This window comes from Phallusia mammillata, chromosome 7, assembly GCF_965637545.1.
Source record: "Phallusia mammillata chromosome 7, kaPhaMamm4.hap1.1, whole genome shotgun sequence".
Lineage (NCBI taxonomy): Eukaryota > Metazoa > Chordata > Ascidiacea > Phlebobranchia > Ascidiidae > Phallusia > Phallusia mammillata.
In genome coordinates, this window is record NC_137258.1 from 3,343,320 (window position 1) to 3,363,295 (window position 19,976).

Sequence of the window (19,976 nt, forward strand, 5' to 3'; positions counted from 1 at the left end):
TAACTATGAGGTTCTTCGTTTTCGTTCCAGCACCAGGCCAGTTTGTAGCTTCACAAACATAATTTCCTGCTTCAGTTGCGTCTCTCAAAGTAAACGATAGCATAGATCGACCTGTGTAGTTGTTCGGTTGACTGGTGGTTTGAAAAACGTTGCTTGACGTTGAAAATGTCACTGCCGTCCCACTCCTAGATAAAAATACGGGCGTACGTTTGGTTTAGATATATTATTCATGCAGAATATTGAAATAACGACCTTTTCCATCGAACTGTTGGGTTTTTATATCCAACTGCTGTGCACGTAACTCTTTGTCGTGCTCCATACTGTGCTATTATTTCGCTTTTGTCGATCGAGTGTGTAAGGCTTGCTGCAAAAAGCGAACAGCATAGAGAATATCGGCCATCAGCAACAATTTCACATATTACCTGCTATTCCCAAATTGGCCGTTTCAGTAGTTGAACAGTTTGAGTTTCCAGTAATTTCGATCTGTAAGTTACCAACATGCGACTCAGTGACACTGTTTATTGTGTGACTGAAGCTGGTTCCGTTGTAATTATTTAAGAGCGTCATTCGTTGATTGTTGTTGTAAATTGCTGTGACGTTGAGAGGTTCTGTGTAAAGTCCTGATATTGTTCCGCTGATGGTGATTGATCCGCCATACAACACTGAGTAGCGTGCTTGAGAAAATGAGATGACTCTAGGTTCTGTATAAACACCGTTTACAAAACATTGATTGCATCGAATATATAAATTACGGAAGTGTACAAATTTTTCTGAAATAATTTTGGACATTTATTTCAGTCCTTTGACTATGTTCCAAAAAGAATTAAAACACATGGTAATTTAATTGCGATGAAAAACAAAACCTAATGCTGAGTCACTGTCACTCTTAACTAACAGCGGGAATGGTACAAACTTAACATTCTCTTAATATGTGCTTTAACATACTATTTAGAATACTTAACTAACAAAACTACATAGATCGCGCGGAATAAGACAACCGAACAAAAAAAACTGTCTATTGCGTACAATGTTAAGAATTATACATCCACTGTCGAAAATGTTGTCATATAGTTTTTAGGGAAACATGAAATCATAAGTTTTTGTGTTTTATTATATTAGCAAACCTTCATATTCGCAGATGTAGTAATTGTCCACGTCACAGCTACCAGTACCCCATCCCCATTTATTTGATTCTCGTACAAGTCGAACACACAGACCATTTCCAATATTTCCACCCAACCATGCTCCATATCCAACACTGGACCAGTGACCTGAAATAAAATTAAGCTAATAATTGCAGCAACACACAAGCTGTCTCGGGTTGGGGTGATGTCATTCTTAATGCTTTTTGTATCGTTTGAGGACCAAATTTATGTCGCCTTGTTTATTGCCACATAATTTAGCATAACTGTGGCAAAAACAAAGAAATGTTCGGAAAAGTACGATATTGAAGTTTAGTACCGACGTTAACGTGTAGAAAAAAATGCATTAACCTGTTTAAACTTTATCAGTTGCTAAACATGCAAAACCAAAATCTACAGACGAATCAAATATGTTTAGTAACTGCTCTATAGCAGGGCTTCTCAAACTGTGGGTCGCGACCCCAATTGGGGTCTGTTGTAGAATTATCAGCAATATATAATTAAGAGTATTGCCAGCCTAGTAGCCATGTGCCCCAGACTTTTTTATGCCTATTGTGCGCAAACAATGCGGAAAAGCAGATACCACAAGCGTCACAATATAGATTATTACGTCATAAAAACTAAGACTGTCATTCTGTGTATCAAGTCAGAATATAATTTAGGCTTTTTAGATACTATTATATATTATATATATATATATGCCAAGTATATTTCTTTACAGCATACTCATCAAGGGGTCGCGTAGAAATTTCTGTTGCAAAATGGGGTCGCAGAGCAAGAAAGTTTGAGTAGCCCTGCTCTATAGGAAAGTTTACAACCCAAACGTTGGAAAAGTTATTACCAATTACTATGACGCTTTGGAATGGTTGATAACGTTGTTAACAGCAAGTTGCGCGTTTTACCTTAACCATATGTACAAATGGGTAAACCTTCAGCCAAATGTTTTTGAAACATATGCCTAGATTTTTCATGGGTATTTAAATTTTCCCCCGGTTAATAACTTCTACTTTAGATCAAAGTATGTGCGCTTGTCATTTGTTGTTTGTCTACCAAAAAATGTCCAACACACAAAAAAATAATTGGTGAACAGATTGCGATTAACCTTGTACCGATTGCTAACTTGTTAGTGCACCACTTACCTTCTCCTGGTTCTTTTGTTGCAAATACAGTTTCATCCAGCCATTTAATCTTCAAATCACTGGGCTCTCTTTTACTTCCCAAATAGATATCTACGAGAAACTGGTTAAAGCTTTCACAATCAACACAACTTTGCAATGTTCGTTTACTCGCCATTAACAGAGCAAAAAAGTTTACGACCACCTTGAAATTCAAACCAAAAACTTACAAACTTGTCCGCTTGACCACTTTGCTTTTACTTTGTCTAGCAGTAGGCCTTGTGTTTCTGCATCTTTGATAATAGCCAGTTTTCCATCATTATCCTTACAAGCCTGGTTTGCAACGTCCCAGTTGCGTTGATTTGTAGATATCACATAAAAACGTCCTTTGCATTCTGCAGCTGACGTGTCTGCAAACAAACAACATTTTCGAAGCACCCTTTCACTAAATGAACTTGTAACATTGTTTAACTAAAAAACGACTTGAACTGACAATGAATATATTTTAAAAGAATATTTTAATTTTTTAGGAGAACCACCCTTAGGTTTGTGCCCCCTTGGTTGCACAACCGTCTTGAATCTGTTAACTACCATGCGATTGCTGTCCGTGACATTCTTCATTCGTTTACACTTTATGTGCCCAAAAAGCTTACTATTTTACTTGACAAACGTGCTGGTGTTATAAGCAACGTAACACAAAATAATTAGTAGACTTACGATAAGCAGTTTTACACAGGACAGAACAAAATATCATCAAAGATGCGAAAGGTCGACATATAATCTTCATTCCTTGGCTCTACTCAAAAGATATCTATACTGTTGCAAATCTCTGTACTAACCTACATGTAACTAAGCCAACCTCCTATCAGCTATAGATAGTAGTAAAGTAGGCGTTGTGTTATTGGTGCAATGTTTATTAAACCAGATGATGTCATTTAGAAAACCCACGCTTCCTTAGTCAAGTATTTTAAGTAACTGTCCGCAACGTCAACTACCTGATAAAGACCAAACACAAGTATTTTAAATTAATATGCAAACTAACAGAAACTAGTACAGTATTGAGACCTACAGTACACGATTGTATACTCTGTACCAATAGGGTGAAATAACCATCCCACGTGCATTGTAGGGGGGAGGGTGCATAGGCCTTGGGTCCCGACGATGTTTAGATACCCGTCCTACTTTTAATTAGTTTAAAGCTGAACATCTGGTTGTAGCATTCAAACAAAACCGCACATAAGTTATATGTTTGTCGTTGACTAAAAGTATGTGAAACCTGTTACCAGGACCAACTGCAACAGATTACCGACAGTGTTTATGTTTGGTATTTCTACTTATCGCTTACTTTATGTATTTTCTGTCGACATTCCAAAACAATTTGTTGGCAAACCTTTGATTAAGCTCCTGAAACATTTCAATCGTAATGTTAAATGTAACAATATTACAAAATATGTACATGTTTTTTTTTACCCCGGATGGAAGAGATAGAAGTCAGATACCCGAAAAAGGTACAATTGATGTGTGGGGTTTCGCCGTCTTGAACTGTCACATCGGTTGTTAATGATGAATGAATCGCCTTCTCTAGAATAGATACAACATGAGCTTAAAGCGTCAATACAAATAAGTTATTTCAAACCTCTTGCAGTAAAATTGCCGCCGCTCCAACAAAATTTGTTGCTTGACATCAGTATTTTAGAGCTTTTTGTTCCACTTATAAAGGAAAATCTAGCCTGCACATTGCCACATGGGATTGTTTGGTGACCGACTGATTCGATGTAACACATTTGTTAGGCCTGACGTACTATGATTTACATATGAGTGTGCCGTGATCGCTGGTCTGCATGAACGCTTCAGGGCTGATCCCAGTTATCATTTTATGATCATGTTAATCTTTATGTAATAATTTTATAATTCAAGTGCAGTATTAAGGTACATCAACTAAGCAAAGTAAATATATAATACACAGAAGTAGCAAGATGAAAGTAAAAAAGAGGAATGAACTTAAATCGACAAATCCGTTCAACGTTTGAGGTTTAGTTTGTAAAATCGAAAGAAAAGAGGTTCCCACATTTGTTTTATTCTTGGCTGGGGTTGGTATAAGTTGCAATGAAGGAGTAACAAGCTTTGTATTGATCCTGTAACCATAAAAAGGTCGTTATTTGGTGCACTTATACAGATGTTTAACCTTTTGTACAGTGTGAAATTTTTTTGCAAAAACAACAAAAATACTTAGTTTACGAGGTCAGAGTGTAGGGTTGGTTAATGGACATACGGCGCGTACACCCTGCCACTTTACGGTCACATGCGGAATAAATACAAATTTATCCTACCGCTAACTCTTAGGACATGTATGTGGCTTTTGAAACAAGTTTGCACAGCCTTTTAGGTCTAACAACATAAAGGATTTTTAGATAAGGTAAATGTCGCCGTTCAGCTGACAGGCGTTTGATTTAGGCTCAGTGGAAACATTACTGGCGGCAATTGGTAAAATAAAAACGTGTCATACGCCGGGCAAAAACGCTGCTTACCCCGGGTTTTAAGAAATAGGTATCCAACTTTTTCAGCCTAATTTTTGGAACACGAAAGTGGCATATCCAGTGGTTTAAAACTTACCAGTGACAAAGGTACATCAGGCAATGAGTCGGTAATATCTTTTACTGTTCTAAACACATCGACCATACTTTCCGCTCTGTAGCGAGACATAAGATTCCAAGCGGCACACAAAAGAACGGTTTTGGAAAATCCGGTTCTGTAACCAACAAAACAGATTTTCAATATTATCCATTACATTGTTGGCTTACTTTCTTAAGATTCAACAGCAGAAGATACTTATACTGGCTACTACATCAATATAGAAATGATGCCGCTAAAAACTGATAAAACGCAGCAAAATTGGAGTGTTGCACGAATGTATGCACCTGGACAGAAATAGCATGCTGCATTCGTTAGTAAGCGAATGGTAGGATTCAATCATGGAAAGAAAATGGATCATGTTGTAGTCATCAGTTGGGGTTTCCTGATCAGTCCAAAAGTTAAACTCGAACAGAAATATTTGACGCTAGAAAAAGTTTGAATAATGTTATTATTGTTAAGGACAAATGGCTAATGTAAACTGCGTAACCAACTTTTTGTTGCTGTTCTTCATTCACAACATATATTCTGGTGACTTTTACGTCTTCATTAATTGTTTCGTCAATAAATTGAAGAGAAATTGCACCGTACTGTGCCGTTGTGTCATATTGGTTGGGCCAAACAATGGTTTGCTTCAAATACATGTGATATATGTTAGAAAACAAGTTATAGGCTACTGTGTTTCCTTGACAAATCCAACCATCAAACAATTCATAGATCAGTACTGTTGATCAATTTACATGTGAAAAATAATAATAAAAAAACATTAGAAAACAACTTACTCTGTTTTTTTTTTGACATGCAAGTCATAGACCAGAACTGCGGAAAAATTTACACGTTCAAAATGAAAAAAACCTAAAAAGCAACTTATACTGTGGTTTGTTTGAAACGCAAGTCGTAGACCAGAAATTACCATACATATGATAAAGTGATATTGTATTTAGCTTGACCGAAACCAAAAGGAATTTTTGAAATAAAATTTATATCTTCGTTGTATTGATGACCATAATGAAGATGTATAAGTCGACGTACCATTGGTTGGTCTACTTGAACGATAAATCCAGTGTTTTCCAGCAGCAGCACACGGAAAAAGGCGTCGATGCCATCGGCTGTTGGTTCGTCTCCAATCATCAAATGGTCAGCAGGGTTGTAAGACTGAGTAATAAATGTTAAAAAATAAATTCACGTTACTAGTTTATCAAGTTGCAAAAACACGGATCCGTTCGTTTCCCACCTCGACTTTGTAAATTCCATTTCTGTGTGAACCCGGAGCTCCTTCTGGTGATGTGTCTGTAAAATAGGATATTAGTTTAAGGCTAGGAACTATTGCTAAAAGAAACAAAATAAATGGAATTAATCCTCCCTCTCCCAAAAAACCCAAAACCTAGGTAACTTTGATGCTATTTATTTAGTTTTTATTTTTATTTCGACATGCTTTGGGATGTTTTAAGGTGTTAGCTATTGTGTTTTACAATTGATTGAGCATGATATAAGTATATAATTTTAATATATATAAGTTATAAGTAAGATTTTGTTAAACTAAATAAACAACAAATCTGCATTTGAATGGAGAACTTACAATACACTTTGGCCGGGTTATCAATCTTTACTTGAGAAGTAGTTGATTCGCCAAACAAAATGCTCAGGTCATTGAACTCTTTACTCATTTCACTGGCATGCTGATATCTATAGTAGCAATAGAAACAGTGTCAGTTTCACCATTCTTACTGTCTAAAGTCTTAACAAAAACAAAACTGTTAGGGTCTTGTATAGAGTATGTTTTCGGAGCTGGTTGATATGCCTGTGATTAATGTTCTTAACCAATTCGAATGTAGATAATTCGGTACCTTTTCTGTTGTCCCAGTTTCTCGTGTAACTGCTCGAATTGTAAATCGGTTTCACTAAAAGCGACCGTTTCGGCAAGTAACTTGTGCATGAATATGTACTGCTCCTGTAAATATGATTGTAGTTTAAAGCGTGCTAACTTTTTAAACCAGGCTTCAAATGCTTACAATGGTTTGAACCATTTCCATTCTTTGTTCCCTCATACCAACAACCGCTTTAAAAACATCAATCGAGCCAGTTTCACTTAATTCCTTCAATAAGAAATCGAAACCAATGAAAGTTCCAGTTCTTCCAGCTCCAGCACTGAAAAACAATAACAGAAAATAAAATCTCTTTCTACTGGAAAAGTGTGTTAACCAATTCAAACCTGCAATGTACAACAGTAGGAACTGTAGTTTGCAGCTCATTTTGCAGTTGAGCATGATTGTCCTGAACTTCCTTCATATATCTAACCAGACCTGTAGTGGTATTTGGAACGCCATGGTCGGGCCAAGCAATGAAATGATATTGCGTGATAAGGTGTTGGTCCTAAAATATCAAGTAATTTAATCAGTTTCCTTCTAATTTTAAAGACACTTAAAACATACGGAGACGTAGGTGCTGTTAATTTCTTCGACAGTCATATGTCGGATGATGTAATTTCCTTTGTGGATGACTTCAACAACGCTAACACTAACCCGCTGATAGCTTTGGGCTTGTCCGATTTCTTCAGGCCAATATAAAGCACATTTGGACTGCAACACAAAAACAAGGTTACGATGATAGGAAATGATTGTCGAATTAATGTTTTTGTGTGTGGCGTTTTGTGCTTTTTTAACTTCCCAAACCAATTGATTTGGTTTCACACACATAGTTTCATTCCATGTATGTCATGTGCCAGTGATTTTATATTACAGTAAACATGTAGGTACATGGGAGACTTAAAGAGGTATTATAGACTCAGGAGATACTTATATTTCAGATAATTAGCTACCTTTCCTTTTTCATAGAGATTTGCAAGCATAACAATGATTCGGACGTTTTGCTCCCAAATCATTGTCCAGAAGTCATCAACAGTCTTCGCAATCGGCCCTTGCGTAGCAATCCATTTGTTCGGTTCCTTAAATCCCTGTACAACAACATGCGGTTAAGAAATGCAAGAAGGATAAGTTTGGGCCTTTACGTTGATCACATTGAAAGAAAAATCATTAAGCCACGGTGTGCTGTACTAACGCAAACTTCGGATTAGCGTCTGCAAATCTTCGGACACTTTTAACGATTGTTTGTTTCCCGTTAAGACCTACCCTCTTCAACACAAATGGTTAGTTTTTAACGTGCCCTGCTTGACCAACTAGCGTTTCTACCCTGCCTTGATTATCAGCGCACCTAATTTACTTTGCTTTTAACCTCGGGCACGAAGCGCCTCGCAGCGGCGTAGCTGCATAGTGTTTAACCCGATTGTGTCTTTTCTTTGCGCCCTAATCAAAAAATTACAGAACAATGATCCATAGTTCTGGTTTAAAACCGTCGCTAACTGAGCAAGGATCCCCACTTTGATCTAAAACCAATACCCAGTGATGGCCTGAGCCCATTTTCATGTCCATATTTCAGTTAGTTGCATACAGATGTAGGACGGACACACCTTTACATAGGAAGCGTTGATGTAATTATTGTCACTTCCTTCGACTCCACGAAGAAATACCGTGTTGTGATCATCTACCAAAAAGTAACAAATATGTCAAAAAGTAGTTTTGGCTTTTAAGGTCTAATCAATGCGACTGGTGACAAGGTATTCGCCGTACAGATCTATACGACACTGTTTCCTGTTGTATCGGCACATTACTTTGTAATAAGTTCTTTTTGACATATTTCGATTTTTTTAAACAAAACGTTCAATCACCAGACAATTTGAAAGAGACCAAAAAACTAGTACTTGCAAATATACGTTATTATTAAACATTCTCGAACTGGAGTAGGAAAGTGTTATTTGTATAATTTAATACCAAAGACAGGCATTACGCACTGTGCAGTCAAAAATGTCGTGCAAGTGCCTGAACTATATCTTACATGGTATGATATTCTTGTAACGATTTTTAGTCGTTTTGGATTCCGCCGTTGCGTCGTAAATACTTGCAAAGTTCTTAGATTCTTCTCTTACTCTCTGCAAAAATAACATTAGTCCGCTTCACTGGTTAAGAAAAAAATGCGGCATGGTTGATGTATCAAATTACAATTGCCCACTTAAACCGAAAGGAAACAATTAAACTAAACCGAGACTCAATCGACTGTCAAACCTTTTTCCCTCATACTAAAGTTGGTTGCAACGTTTCGTTGTGGTGTATACGTGTAAGGTTTGGGCAACATGAGGTTAATAAAATATGAGGTCTGTGAACACAAAGTCAACATATGTCCTTGTTAGCTTGTTTCATGCTGTTCTCGATGGAGGTACAACTCCAGGTTGCATCATGCTTTCAATAAATTCAAATACACACTTCATATTTCATAAAGTGTATCTTTTGAATCTGGGAACAAGGAAACTATAATTTAACCACTGGTCAGGTTTAACGGAGCTGCATTTTGACCGCCTTGCCGTACTTACATACCATTGCTGAACTAGAGCAGATGTTAATGCAACCTTACAATATGTTTAGGACATACTTCAAATTGTTGCTTCAAAGCTGCGTGACCGTTCTTTGAGCTGTCGATGAAAAATTCTCCAATATAAAACTTGAGTATATTCGTGCTTTCTTCCCTTGAAGTATCTAAACAAAAAATATCTTTATGAAAGATTTCCACCGAAACGAGTTGCCAATATTCTTATGGAAGCAATCCACAGAAAGATTTGTCGGTATCTAAAGAAAGATTGTCAAATCTCAAGAAAGAAAATCTTGGTATTTGGGGAGTTGTGGATTTAATTCAGAACACACAAATGACACTACAGAAGAAAACTTACGTTGTATGGGAACATCCCGTGCGCGATTGGGAGAGTTTCGTACAAGTGGAGCAATTGTTCTTTTCGCCCCAATCCTAGTCCGTATACGATCTCTGCGAAAGTAGATTTTTTGGTACAGCTCATGTCGTTCCTAAGTTTTCTCAAACTTTATTTTACGAACCTATAGTACACGATCAGGACCAAAATAAGCAGAAGCACTAGAATAGCTGCAACAGAACCGGCGATTACTGGCAAAGTCGAGGCTGCAGGAACTGCGAACAAATTACAAAAATGTTGAGTAAATGTCCAAAGTTTTGTTGCGTCACTTACGTTTGTGTTTCAAAGGCTGCTAGTTAAACCTAAGTTTATTGACTAACAATGCAAAACGTGTTGGATGAGAAGCTTATGTCAATCATTATTATATGTGTATATTATAGGTTTAGATTTTACCACAGGTTGGAACTAAAATACACACAGCCCGTTAAAACGCCTACTTCCTACAGAGCGTCGAAATAGATCAAGCTCCTCATGTAAACACAACGCTTCCTGAGAATTACATTTAGAAGTTTAAATTAGTCCCGATGTGTAGGTTTTGATTATATCCCACTTACAAATATTAGTATATGCTAGTTCCGTGTTTATCCTCTTTTGAAAATATCAAACACCTGTTTAGTGTTCTTAACCTGGTATGACATACTTTGAAAACAATATCACACGATCTGCAGCATTTTGGTAATGTTGCCTTTACACGTTGAATAAACAATCAATAAAGTGGGATTCGAGCCACACATACTACCCATAGCTGCGTTTTTTAAGTCCAAAAGGATTAAATGCAATTTCACTCCACGTAAATTAAATCACAATAAACCCCAACCTACCATAAAGTACTGCGATCTAATTATCATGTGATCAAATGTTTGGATTCTGTCCAAAAGTAACAAAGAACATACTTATCTCAACAGGTGGTGGTATTTCACATTTCCCAGTCACGTTAAAAATCGTGTTTGTACAAGCGTTTGTGATTGGTTGAAACTTCACCACGAGTTCTTCATTTACACCAATCATCTCGCTGTGCTTTATTGACGAAATTTCAGTAAAATTTATTTCAGTCCAATTGGAAGGTTCTTCGACCGAATTAAACTCTCTTTTTCCCAAGTGAAGCTACAAAACACACTTTTACCATTTAAGCACACAACAAACATAATTTAGAAAACATTCTGTGAAGTTTAAGTTTTGGTGTTTTGTTACCTTGACCTCGTTGACCATGGTAAGAATATTAGTCGGTATGTGGACATCAATTTCACACACTGCCCCGTTTAATGACACGTTACCACTGACGCCTTTAAATATGCTTGACGTCATTCCAATAACAGTGGGAATACTGAGTCGCCAAACATCCGGAAACATGCGTAGCTGAAACGTACACATTTTGCTATAAGGCATTGAAGGAGTTGACATAAAGTATTTGACACCTACCGAAACTTCATAAGAATCATCTGGCACTAGGTTGCCTAATGTGCTTGTGTAGATGTGGTTTCTTGTGGAAGGTTGCGTGACAGCATTGCTGACATTAACAGAGTGGGTCTCGTTCACTGCAGTCACAGCGTAGGTGATGGATCCATTGTAGCCAGTCATGTCTTTCCATTTAACGGCGATTCGGTCATAGTGACATTTGCTTGTGCTGATAATTTCCAATGCTGAAAAAGCAACGTTTAATAGCACGGCGGTTATTGATACTGAAAATTATTTGCCATTTATTTTCACTTAACGTACAAAAAATAGAAAATAGTGCTTTTTTATTACGTGCCTAACCAAAGTCTGTAATTTCAAAAAAAGGACAGATATACAAACCTGAAAACAAGCATATGTAATGATGCTCTGTAGAACATTCTTTTTGAACGACGCTTTTGTTATATACTTGAAATGTATTACAGGTATTTCCACCGGGATTAGAGTCTGCAAATATAAATTGTACACTTTGGTGTATTATCGAAGTTTACCATAAACTGACGTTGCCATGAGTAAACACGGCGGTCATAGTCGTTCAAAGTCTATTAGAGGTACTAATTTTGTAGTTCAAAACACCAACAGTCAGAAATACCTCCGAAATATTAGCATTTTAACATAGAATTATACCACAAAGTATTGATGGCAAACCGATCAATTTCTAACAGGTATAATCTATGCACAAATCTACAAGTTGATCCTACAAATATTACTTGCAACACACAGTTGCAAATGCAGTTTCAAGACACTAAAAGGCAGCCTTAACACACTAACCTTCTACCCATATTTTCTTGTTTTCAAAAATGTCAAGCAAGGTGTTGTTTAGGACAGCTACATTGGGCAATTGGCCACCAATCGATTTGCAATGTTCTCTAGCATGACCAAAGTTGTTGGTTGTGTTTGGCCACGTGAAATATGTTCCATTGGAAGACAAGAGATCTAGACACCATAAAAACATTCATTTCTAAAGACTAACAAAGTATAGTTAAATATAACTTTTATATCTCTTTGAGCACCAACATATAAACAGCTTTACGACTTTATAACTTACCAACACTCATGTTCATCTTTCTTAGTTTTGATGATGCAAAAGAACTATTTGCCCAACACACAACTGTGGAGCTTGGGCCAAATATAACTGAACTCGAGACAAGTAAGTTTGATACAATTCGGTCTGAATTGTCCAAAGGCATTTGAGTTATTTTAGTTGGGGTTTTGGCAGCGTTGTCAATCATATGGCCGTTAATTTTCCAATTCACAATGGTCGAAGGAATTCCACCAAACGTGCATACAAACATTTGTGATTGCTTAAAAACTTCCGATTTCATTTTAGAAACAAAATAAGGTCCAACTGAAAAATACAGTTAGCGGAGTCACCATAACACTGTAACTGAATGGTAGGTGAAATACTAACCTTTTATGTTTGTCTTCGCTGTAACGGTACCATCACCAACTGAGTTGTTGACACTACAATCGTATTCACCCGATTCTTCAATATTAGGTTTTCGCAAATATAACACCGACGTTGTCTGATAGTGACTATTAGGAACAATTTGTTGGTAAACTGTCCTATTTGAGTCTGTTGTGGTATACGTAGAACGCCTGTAATGTAGAAGGAAAACAAAGAAATACAATTAAGCCATGGTGACCTGCAGTAGCGCCACAGCTGTCATGTAACCATAATTTAGGCGCCTTGAGCAAGTAAAACATTTATAGACATCAAACATACAATGGCTGCCAGACTAGGGTTACTCGACGTCCAAAATTTGGATGTAAAATCTTTGTCCGAAAATATATTTCAAAAACACAACTAATGTCCGTAATTTTAGCATCTTACTAATTGTTTACTAAAATTTTTCAAAGTGGCCGGTGTAATTCAAGCAAGAGTGCATATACCTCGTCTAGTAATTAATCAAAACCGACAAAAAAATCAAAACCGGGTTGATTTTTTTACTTATTTAGGGGGTTTGGGGATGTTTTAAATAGTTGTGTTTACTATTGTTTAGTAGACGGTCTTTGACATAGAATGCTCTAAAAAGTAATATGGCGCCAATTTAGTTTCGTGAAAGGTATTTAATAAAAGTGTCAGAAAGTTGACCCACTCCAGATATGGTACACCCTAAGCTAGATAATATTGTTGCAAGATAGGATGCACGAGGACCTACTTGCTCCAATAAAGATTAGGAGTGGGAAAACCAAAAGAGGTGCAAGTTATGTTGTGCATCTCATCTTCCAAAATTATTACTTCACTTCTTGTCGTCGAAATGTTTGCTTTCACTAAAAAAACAGCAACATTAGTACAATAACTATTAGGTACAGTGAAAAAAAAACATGTCCAACCTTGTGCCTCGAACATTGCCTCCACACCGTTTGTATTAACGTTTGTTGCTTTGCATTTGTATTCTCCCGTTTGTTCAATTGTCAAATCGTTGAAATAAAGATGAGATACTGATTTGTATTTACCGTTGGTCGTTCGATGCTGGTAAATGGAAATGTTGTTCGACAAACCAACTGATGTTCCATTTCTACAAGGCTTGGGTTATTATGGCATCTTTGTTAACACGTGCATATTTATCCTAACCTTATCCAGTTGGTAACTGGTAACGGATATCCGTATGATTCACAACTGACATTAAACTTTCCAGGCAACATAAAAACTTTGTTCACTGGTGTGATGGAAATGTTGGCTGCCACTATAAATGGGAATATAACGTAACATGCTTAGGTCGTGTATGAGAAAGTGGAAAATAATTACCTGTAATATTTAATGTTTTCTGTTTTTCATCAACGTTGTCGTTGTCTGTCACACAAACGTAAATCCCTGAGTATGACACGTCGTTGACAAGAATGTGGAGTTGTGTTGTTCTGGAGTATGTGTTTTCACTCACCACACTCGTGTAAATAGGAGCAGAATTAGATTTGCTGACCGAAAACCCAAATCTATAGCATACGTAAACACAAAGATTTCAAAAAGTTAAAATTGATTATTGAAACTAAATGGTAAAAACCGTTTCCACTCCACGGTTGGTATTGGGGAACCATACGAAATGCAATCAACATGGTATTGTTTTAACTGCTCTGCGGTAATGGTCCAGTGTGTGAGCGATATTCTTGAAACGCCTGTGGGAAATGCAAGTGATTGAAGTATCTACTTGTTATGGGTAATTAAACTAAGTTTTAAAGGCATTTCTTACCTTCGACTTGTAACTCTGATTTTGTGGGAGGATTACCAAGAGAGCTTCGACATTCGTAAATTCCTGTTTGTGAATCATGTGTTACGTTGAGATGAAGACGGGTGATTCTCGAAAACACACTTTCAGTGGTAATTTCTCGTTGGTAAATCAAAAAACTTTTTGAATTTGAAACCAGTGTATCGTTTCTAAAATAATTCGGAATTTGAAAATAATCAAAACTTACCACGTGACAGGTTACCTGTACCAGTTGACTTCAGGCTTTGAAAATCCAAACGAAGTACAATCAACTATCACTTCAACACCATAGTTAGGCGTGACACTACTATTGGACACATGCACAGCCGCCCGTACTAAAACAAAGTTTAATATGTGTCATTTTCTATGTCCACTTAAGTGTATATGTAAACGTTTAAACATCACTTCAGCTTACTATTAGCTGTAAACGATTTCGTTTTCGCATCAACACTATTAGTTGTTGTACATTTACAAACGTCAGATTGTGAAACATTAATAATGGTTATATATAGTCTGGCACGTTTCATGTATTCCGATTTTGCGATAGTTGTTTGATGAACCAGGAAATTTGTGTCTCCGGTTACCGTTACTCCATTTCTAAAAACATGGTTTAAAGTGAAGAAAGAACCAGGACGCACAAACGTATTGCATTCGTATACTTCTTCCATGTAACAGTGGGAGATGGATATCCAAAAGAAATACAATCAACCAAACGCTGTTGAGCAGAACTTACACTGATTGCAGATTCGATGGTTATGTTTGGAGAAACTAAACAAAATTAATTTATAAACTATAGCTTGTTTTGTTTGATAGAGATGTTTTGTTTGATAGAGTACGTAAATTCAATATGAAACACACAATTTCAAAATAACACTGTTTTAAGAACCACAAGTATTCCGCAGCCACTTATAAGAAATAGTGTGATGTTGAAATAGCTATTAGAATTTACTTCCAACTGATCTGATGGCACCAATATTCAGCCTCCAAAGACATACCTTTAACTCTGAGGTTCTTTGTGTTCGTTCCTCCACCGTTCCAGTTTGTAGCTTCACAAACGTAATTTCCTGCTTCAGTCGCGTCTCTCAAAGTAAAATATAGCACAGATCGACCTGTGTATGTGTTTGGTTGATTGGTGGTTTGATAAACATTTCTTGGCGTTGAAGATGTCACTATAGTCCCACTCCTGGTTAAAAATACGGGCTTACGTTTGCTTCAAATATATTATTCAGACAGAATATTGCTACCTTTTCCATCGAACGGTTGGGTTTTCATATCCAACTGCAGTGCATGTAACGCTTTGTTGTCCTCCATACTGTGCTATTATCTCGCTTTTATCGATCGAGTGTGTAAGGCTTGCTGTAAAATTTAAATAAAACAAAATATATCGGTCATTAGCAACAATTTCACACATTACCTGTTATTGCCAAATGAACCATTCCAGTAGTAACACAATTTGAGTTTCCAGAAATTTCGATTTGTATATTACCAACATGCGACTCAGTGACACTGCTTATTGTGTGACTGAAACTGGATCCGTTGTAGTTAGTTAAGAGCGTCACTCGTTGATTGTTGTTGTAAATTGCTGTGACGGTGAGAGGTTCTGTGTAAAGTCCTGATATTGTTCCGCTTATAGTGATTGATTCGCCATACAACACTGAGTAGCTTGATTGCGAAAATGAGATGACTCTAGGTTCTGTATAAACACCGTTTACAAAACATTGATTGCATGGAATATATAACTTACGGAAGTGTACAATTTTTTTGAAATAATTTTGGACATTTATTTCAGTCCTTTGACTATGGTTCCTAAAATATTTAAAACACAGATTTAATTGCGATGGAACAACAAAATTTAATACCGAGTCACTGTCACTCTTAACTAACAGCAGGAATGGTACAAAATTAACATTCTCTTAACATGTGCTTTAACATACTACTTAGAATACTCTAACAAACAAAACTACATAGTTCGCGTGGAATAAGACAACCGAACAAAAAAAACGAGTTATACAGCCAAGGTCAAAAATGTTGTCATATGGTTTTCAGAGAAACATGAAATATAAGTTTTTAGTGTTTAAGTTTTGTACTTCATTACATTAGCAAACCTTCATATTCGCAAATGTAGTAATTGTTCGCCGTACAGCTACCAGTACCCCATCCCCATATATTAGATTCTCGTACAAGTCGAACACACAGACCATTTCCAATACTTCCACCTAACCATGCTTCGTATCCAACGCTGACCCAGTGATCTGATATAAAATTACGCTAATTATTGCAGCCACACAAGCTGTATCGGCTTGAGGCCTTGTTTGGGGTAGTGTCATACTTCTTAATGCTTTTTGTCTCGAAATGGAGGACATATATATTATGTTGTGCCCTGTTTAATACCACATAATTCACCATAACTGTTGCAAGAACAAAGAGATGTTTTGAAAAGAACGATATTGAATTTTAGCACGTACGCTATAACGGGTTGAAAAAAAATACACAGAAATGTTCCTACTTTAGTTGCTAAACACGCAAAGCCAAAATCTACACACGAATCAATAGGCGTTTAACTATTTCTGATTGTATTTTGTGACAGGGAAGTGCGATTGTACCTGTTTTATAGGAAATTACTGTCCCAAATGTTGAACAAGTAATCACTATTTACTTAAAGTATTGGAATGGTTAGTAACATTGTTGCGCATCTTACAAACCGTTTGTACAAAAAAAGTAAACCATCACCAAAGATATTTTAAAACAAATGCCTAAATTTACGGCGGTTAATAAATTCTGCTTTGGATCAATGTATTTGCGCTTTTACTTGGTCGAATGTCTACGAAAAAAGTTCAACACACAAACAAGGATTGGTTGATTGCACTCCGGGTACCAAGTAGAACTTGTTAGTGCAGCACTCACCAACGCCTGTAGGTTTTTTTGCAAACACAGTTCCATCCGACCATTGAAAGGAGACACCACCCGACCCTCTTTTACTTCCCAAAAATATATCTACAAGAAACCGTTTAAAAATATTACTTAAAGACACAAAACTTTGCATTTTTACCCGCAAAATAACTTTTTCAAGGACACCAATCACACCAAGGATTGTCTTTTTAACCATAAACTTACAAACATTTCCGCCGGGCCACTTTGTTTGTGCTTTACCAACGAGAAAGTTTTGTGTTTCAGCATCTTTGATGCTAGCTAGTCTCCCACCATTATTCATACAAGCTGTGTTTGCATCATCCCAATTTTGTTGATTTGTACCAAGCACATAAAATCGTCCTTTGCATTCAGCAGCTGACGTGTCTGCAACAAATAGCATTTTTGCAAAACCTCTCATCTGAAGAATCTTGTAACATTGTTTAACCACAAACGTCTAAACCGATAAGAAGAGAATATTTTAAGCGTGCAGAGGGCCTCACATCGGTTTGTTGTCATTGTGTTTTCTGCTGTCTTGTATCAGTTAACAACATTTAATTGCTGTCTAATGAGATTTATTATAGTACCCTTAAAGTGCATTATGAGCGTACCAACATACTTGCCAAAGTTACTCGTGTCATTAGCAATTATACAACAAAAAACATTAGTGGACTTACGATAGGCATTTTTACGCAGCATGGAATAAAATATCATCAAAAATGCAAAAAGCCGACATATAATCTTCATTCCTTGGCTTTACTCAATGGCTGTCCATAATACTGTGAAGTTCAGCACTAACCAACATGTAACTAAACCGAACTCTCATCAGGTAACAGTTAAGTAGACTTTGTGTTATTAGTGCTATATTCATCAAACCAAATGATGCCATTTAAAAAACCCACACTTCCTTAGTCGAGTTTTTTTAGGCAACTGTTGCAACGTCACCAAACTCCCCCATACAAACAAAACTAAAATATTATAAATGGATGGACAATACAAATAAAACAACAATCAGCGTTTTGGTCTACACTACATGGTTGTAGCGCTATTCCAGTGGGGTAAGAATAGGGGTTGGGGTTTCGGCGCTGTAAGGGTGTGAGGGTAAGTCCTATTTCGTTCACATAGTTTACCAAAAAAGTACCAAGTGGTAAGAGTTTAACACATAGCGACACTAATTATGACGTAATGCATTTTCGCATCGGTTGTACTAAAACCAACTGTTTAAGTAACCAACCGGCTTTCAAAAGGAAGTGAATGACTTTATTGTATTAGATATCAGGTAGTGTAGGTCCGTCAAATACATTTTTGTAATTTCGCTTAAACTCAAAACCGAAATTTGAAAGACAATAAACTTAACTAACAAATATAAAAAAGCTATAATGCAATTTGACCCTCAATATATTATACTACATTTCTAGAAAATGTCGTTTATTCTATCACAGTCAACAATAGAAAGGCGTCGCGCACATTAATGAAGGCATTGATACTTTTACTACCTGTGGATTAAAGCCGGTGTACATAACCCTACATGTTGTAGCAGAAATACTTTAACGCTTAACTCAAGCTTTAGTTTTTCCAAGATATGTATCAAGACTAAATACTCTCTCGGGACCGAATGAAATGACGTCGCTGGTCGAAATTGGCCCGCGTGACGTATTTGCTTGGACATAGGCATCGCATTTCAGGCCTGTTTAAACCTTCGAAACGGACATGATGCGTTTCTCGAAATGGTTGTTGGTAGTAATAGCAATTAGAGATTACTCTCGTGAATGCCAAAAAATCACTGTTTAAGATTAAACTTGCAAAACATTGCTTTGGAAATCAAGAATGTTCATTTTTAAAACGACAAAAAGGACAAGATTTAAAATTTACAAAAGGGATATAATAACACGTGCAAGATTATACAGGGCGTCATGAAACTGGCGAATTTGATCTTAAACGGCTCAAAGCGATAAACGTAAGTATCTTTGGCAAAGCTTAAATACGATTTAATGAAAGAAGTAATTTACCTACCTTTTTTATTTAATCGTACCTTGTTAGTACAGGAAACGACAAAACATATACTCGTTTCAAGATAACCTTTCCAGCGACTTGACGGATCTGAAAATTCACAAAGAAGTAAAAGAATGCCCTCGGTATGCCACACAGAATGAATTTTGACTTACCTGCTGTTTTGTTGGAAAACGATTAGTGAAAGCTAAACTTACATAATTAAGATACACCCTACTAATTTCTTCCGGCTATATGTTTATTCAGTTTTCTTTTTCATTAACACAAAGTGACAACATAGAAATTATACTACCAACGCTGTATACATAAGCATATCATATGTATATATTCATACATATTAACAAAAAAACAAGTTAACTTAATTATTCTTCAATTTTTTTTTACCAGGCAATACAGTTGTTTTTTTGTTGTAATAAAACTCTATGTCTGACAAACTGTGTTTTAAAATAAAAGTTTAATTTAAAAAACGTCATTCCTCTGTGCCGATGAAGGTTTGCATAAGAGTGTAGCGAGCCCCATACTGATACTGTAGCAATAAAAAAATGCCTATTGTTTATAATACACCACCTAACGGGAAAAAAACACACAAAGTCTTACCACTGTGAGGTGCATTTTAGGAAGACAGTCAGTAATATCTTTTACCGCTCTAAAACGTCGATCATTTTTTCAGCTTTATAGTGTTTTATAAGATTCCAGGCAG

General features: G+C 36.5%; 1 protein-coding gene and 1 long non-coding RNA gene across 2 annotated transcripts in view; both read right to left on the reverse strand.

The window, feature by feature from the left end:
- Positions 1 to 4,137: 4,137 nt before the first annotated feature.
- Positions 4,138 to 19,976, reverse strand: part of LOC145238125 (uncharacterized) — a 33,963-nt gene continuing 18,124 nt past the window's right edge. Inside the window, exons 34-42 of the mRNA XM_080101194.1 lie at positions 6,901 to 7,036; positions 6,736 to 6,839; positions 6,468 to 6,574; positions 6,123 to 6,178; positions 5,921 to 6,043; positions 5,383 to 5,520; positions 5,176 to 5,315; positions 4,871 to 5,006; positions 4,138 to 4,392 (exon numbers count right to left, since the gene is read on the reverse strand). Of these exons, the coding sequence (XP_079957320.1) occupies positions 4,333 to 4,392; positions 4,871 to 5,006; positions 5,176 to 5,315; positions 5,383 to 5,520; positions 5,921 to 6,043; positions 6,123 to 6,178; positions 6,468 to 6,574; positions 6,736 to 6,839; positions 6,901 to 7,036 (1,000 nt within the window). The 3' untranslated portion in view covers positions 4,138 to 4,332. The remainder of the gene's footprint in view (positions 4,393 to 4,870; positions 5,007 to 5,175; positions 5,316 to 5,382; positions 5,521 to 5,920; positions 6,044 to 6,122; positions 6,179 to 6,467; positions 6,575 to 6,735; positions 6,840 to 6,900; positions 7,037 to 19,976) is intronic.
- Positions 14,781 to 15,492, reverse strand: LOC145202718 (uncharacterized). The gene is made up of 3 exons (XR_013853330.1): positions 15,355 to 15,492; positions 15,019 to 15,127; positions 14,781 to 14,956 (listed from the first exon to the last, which is right to left on the reverse strand). It is a non-coding gene; the product is annotated as an uncharacterized LOC145202718 (long non-coding RNA).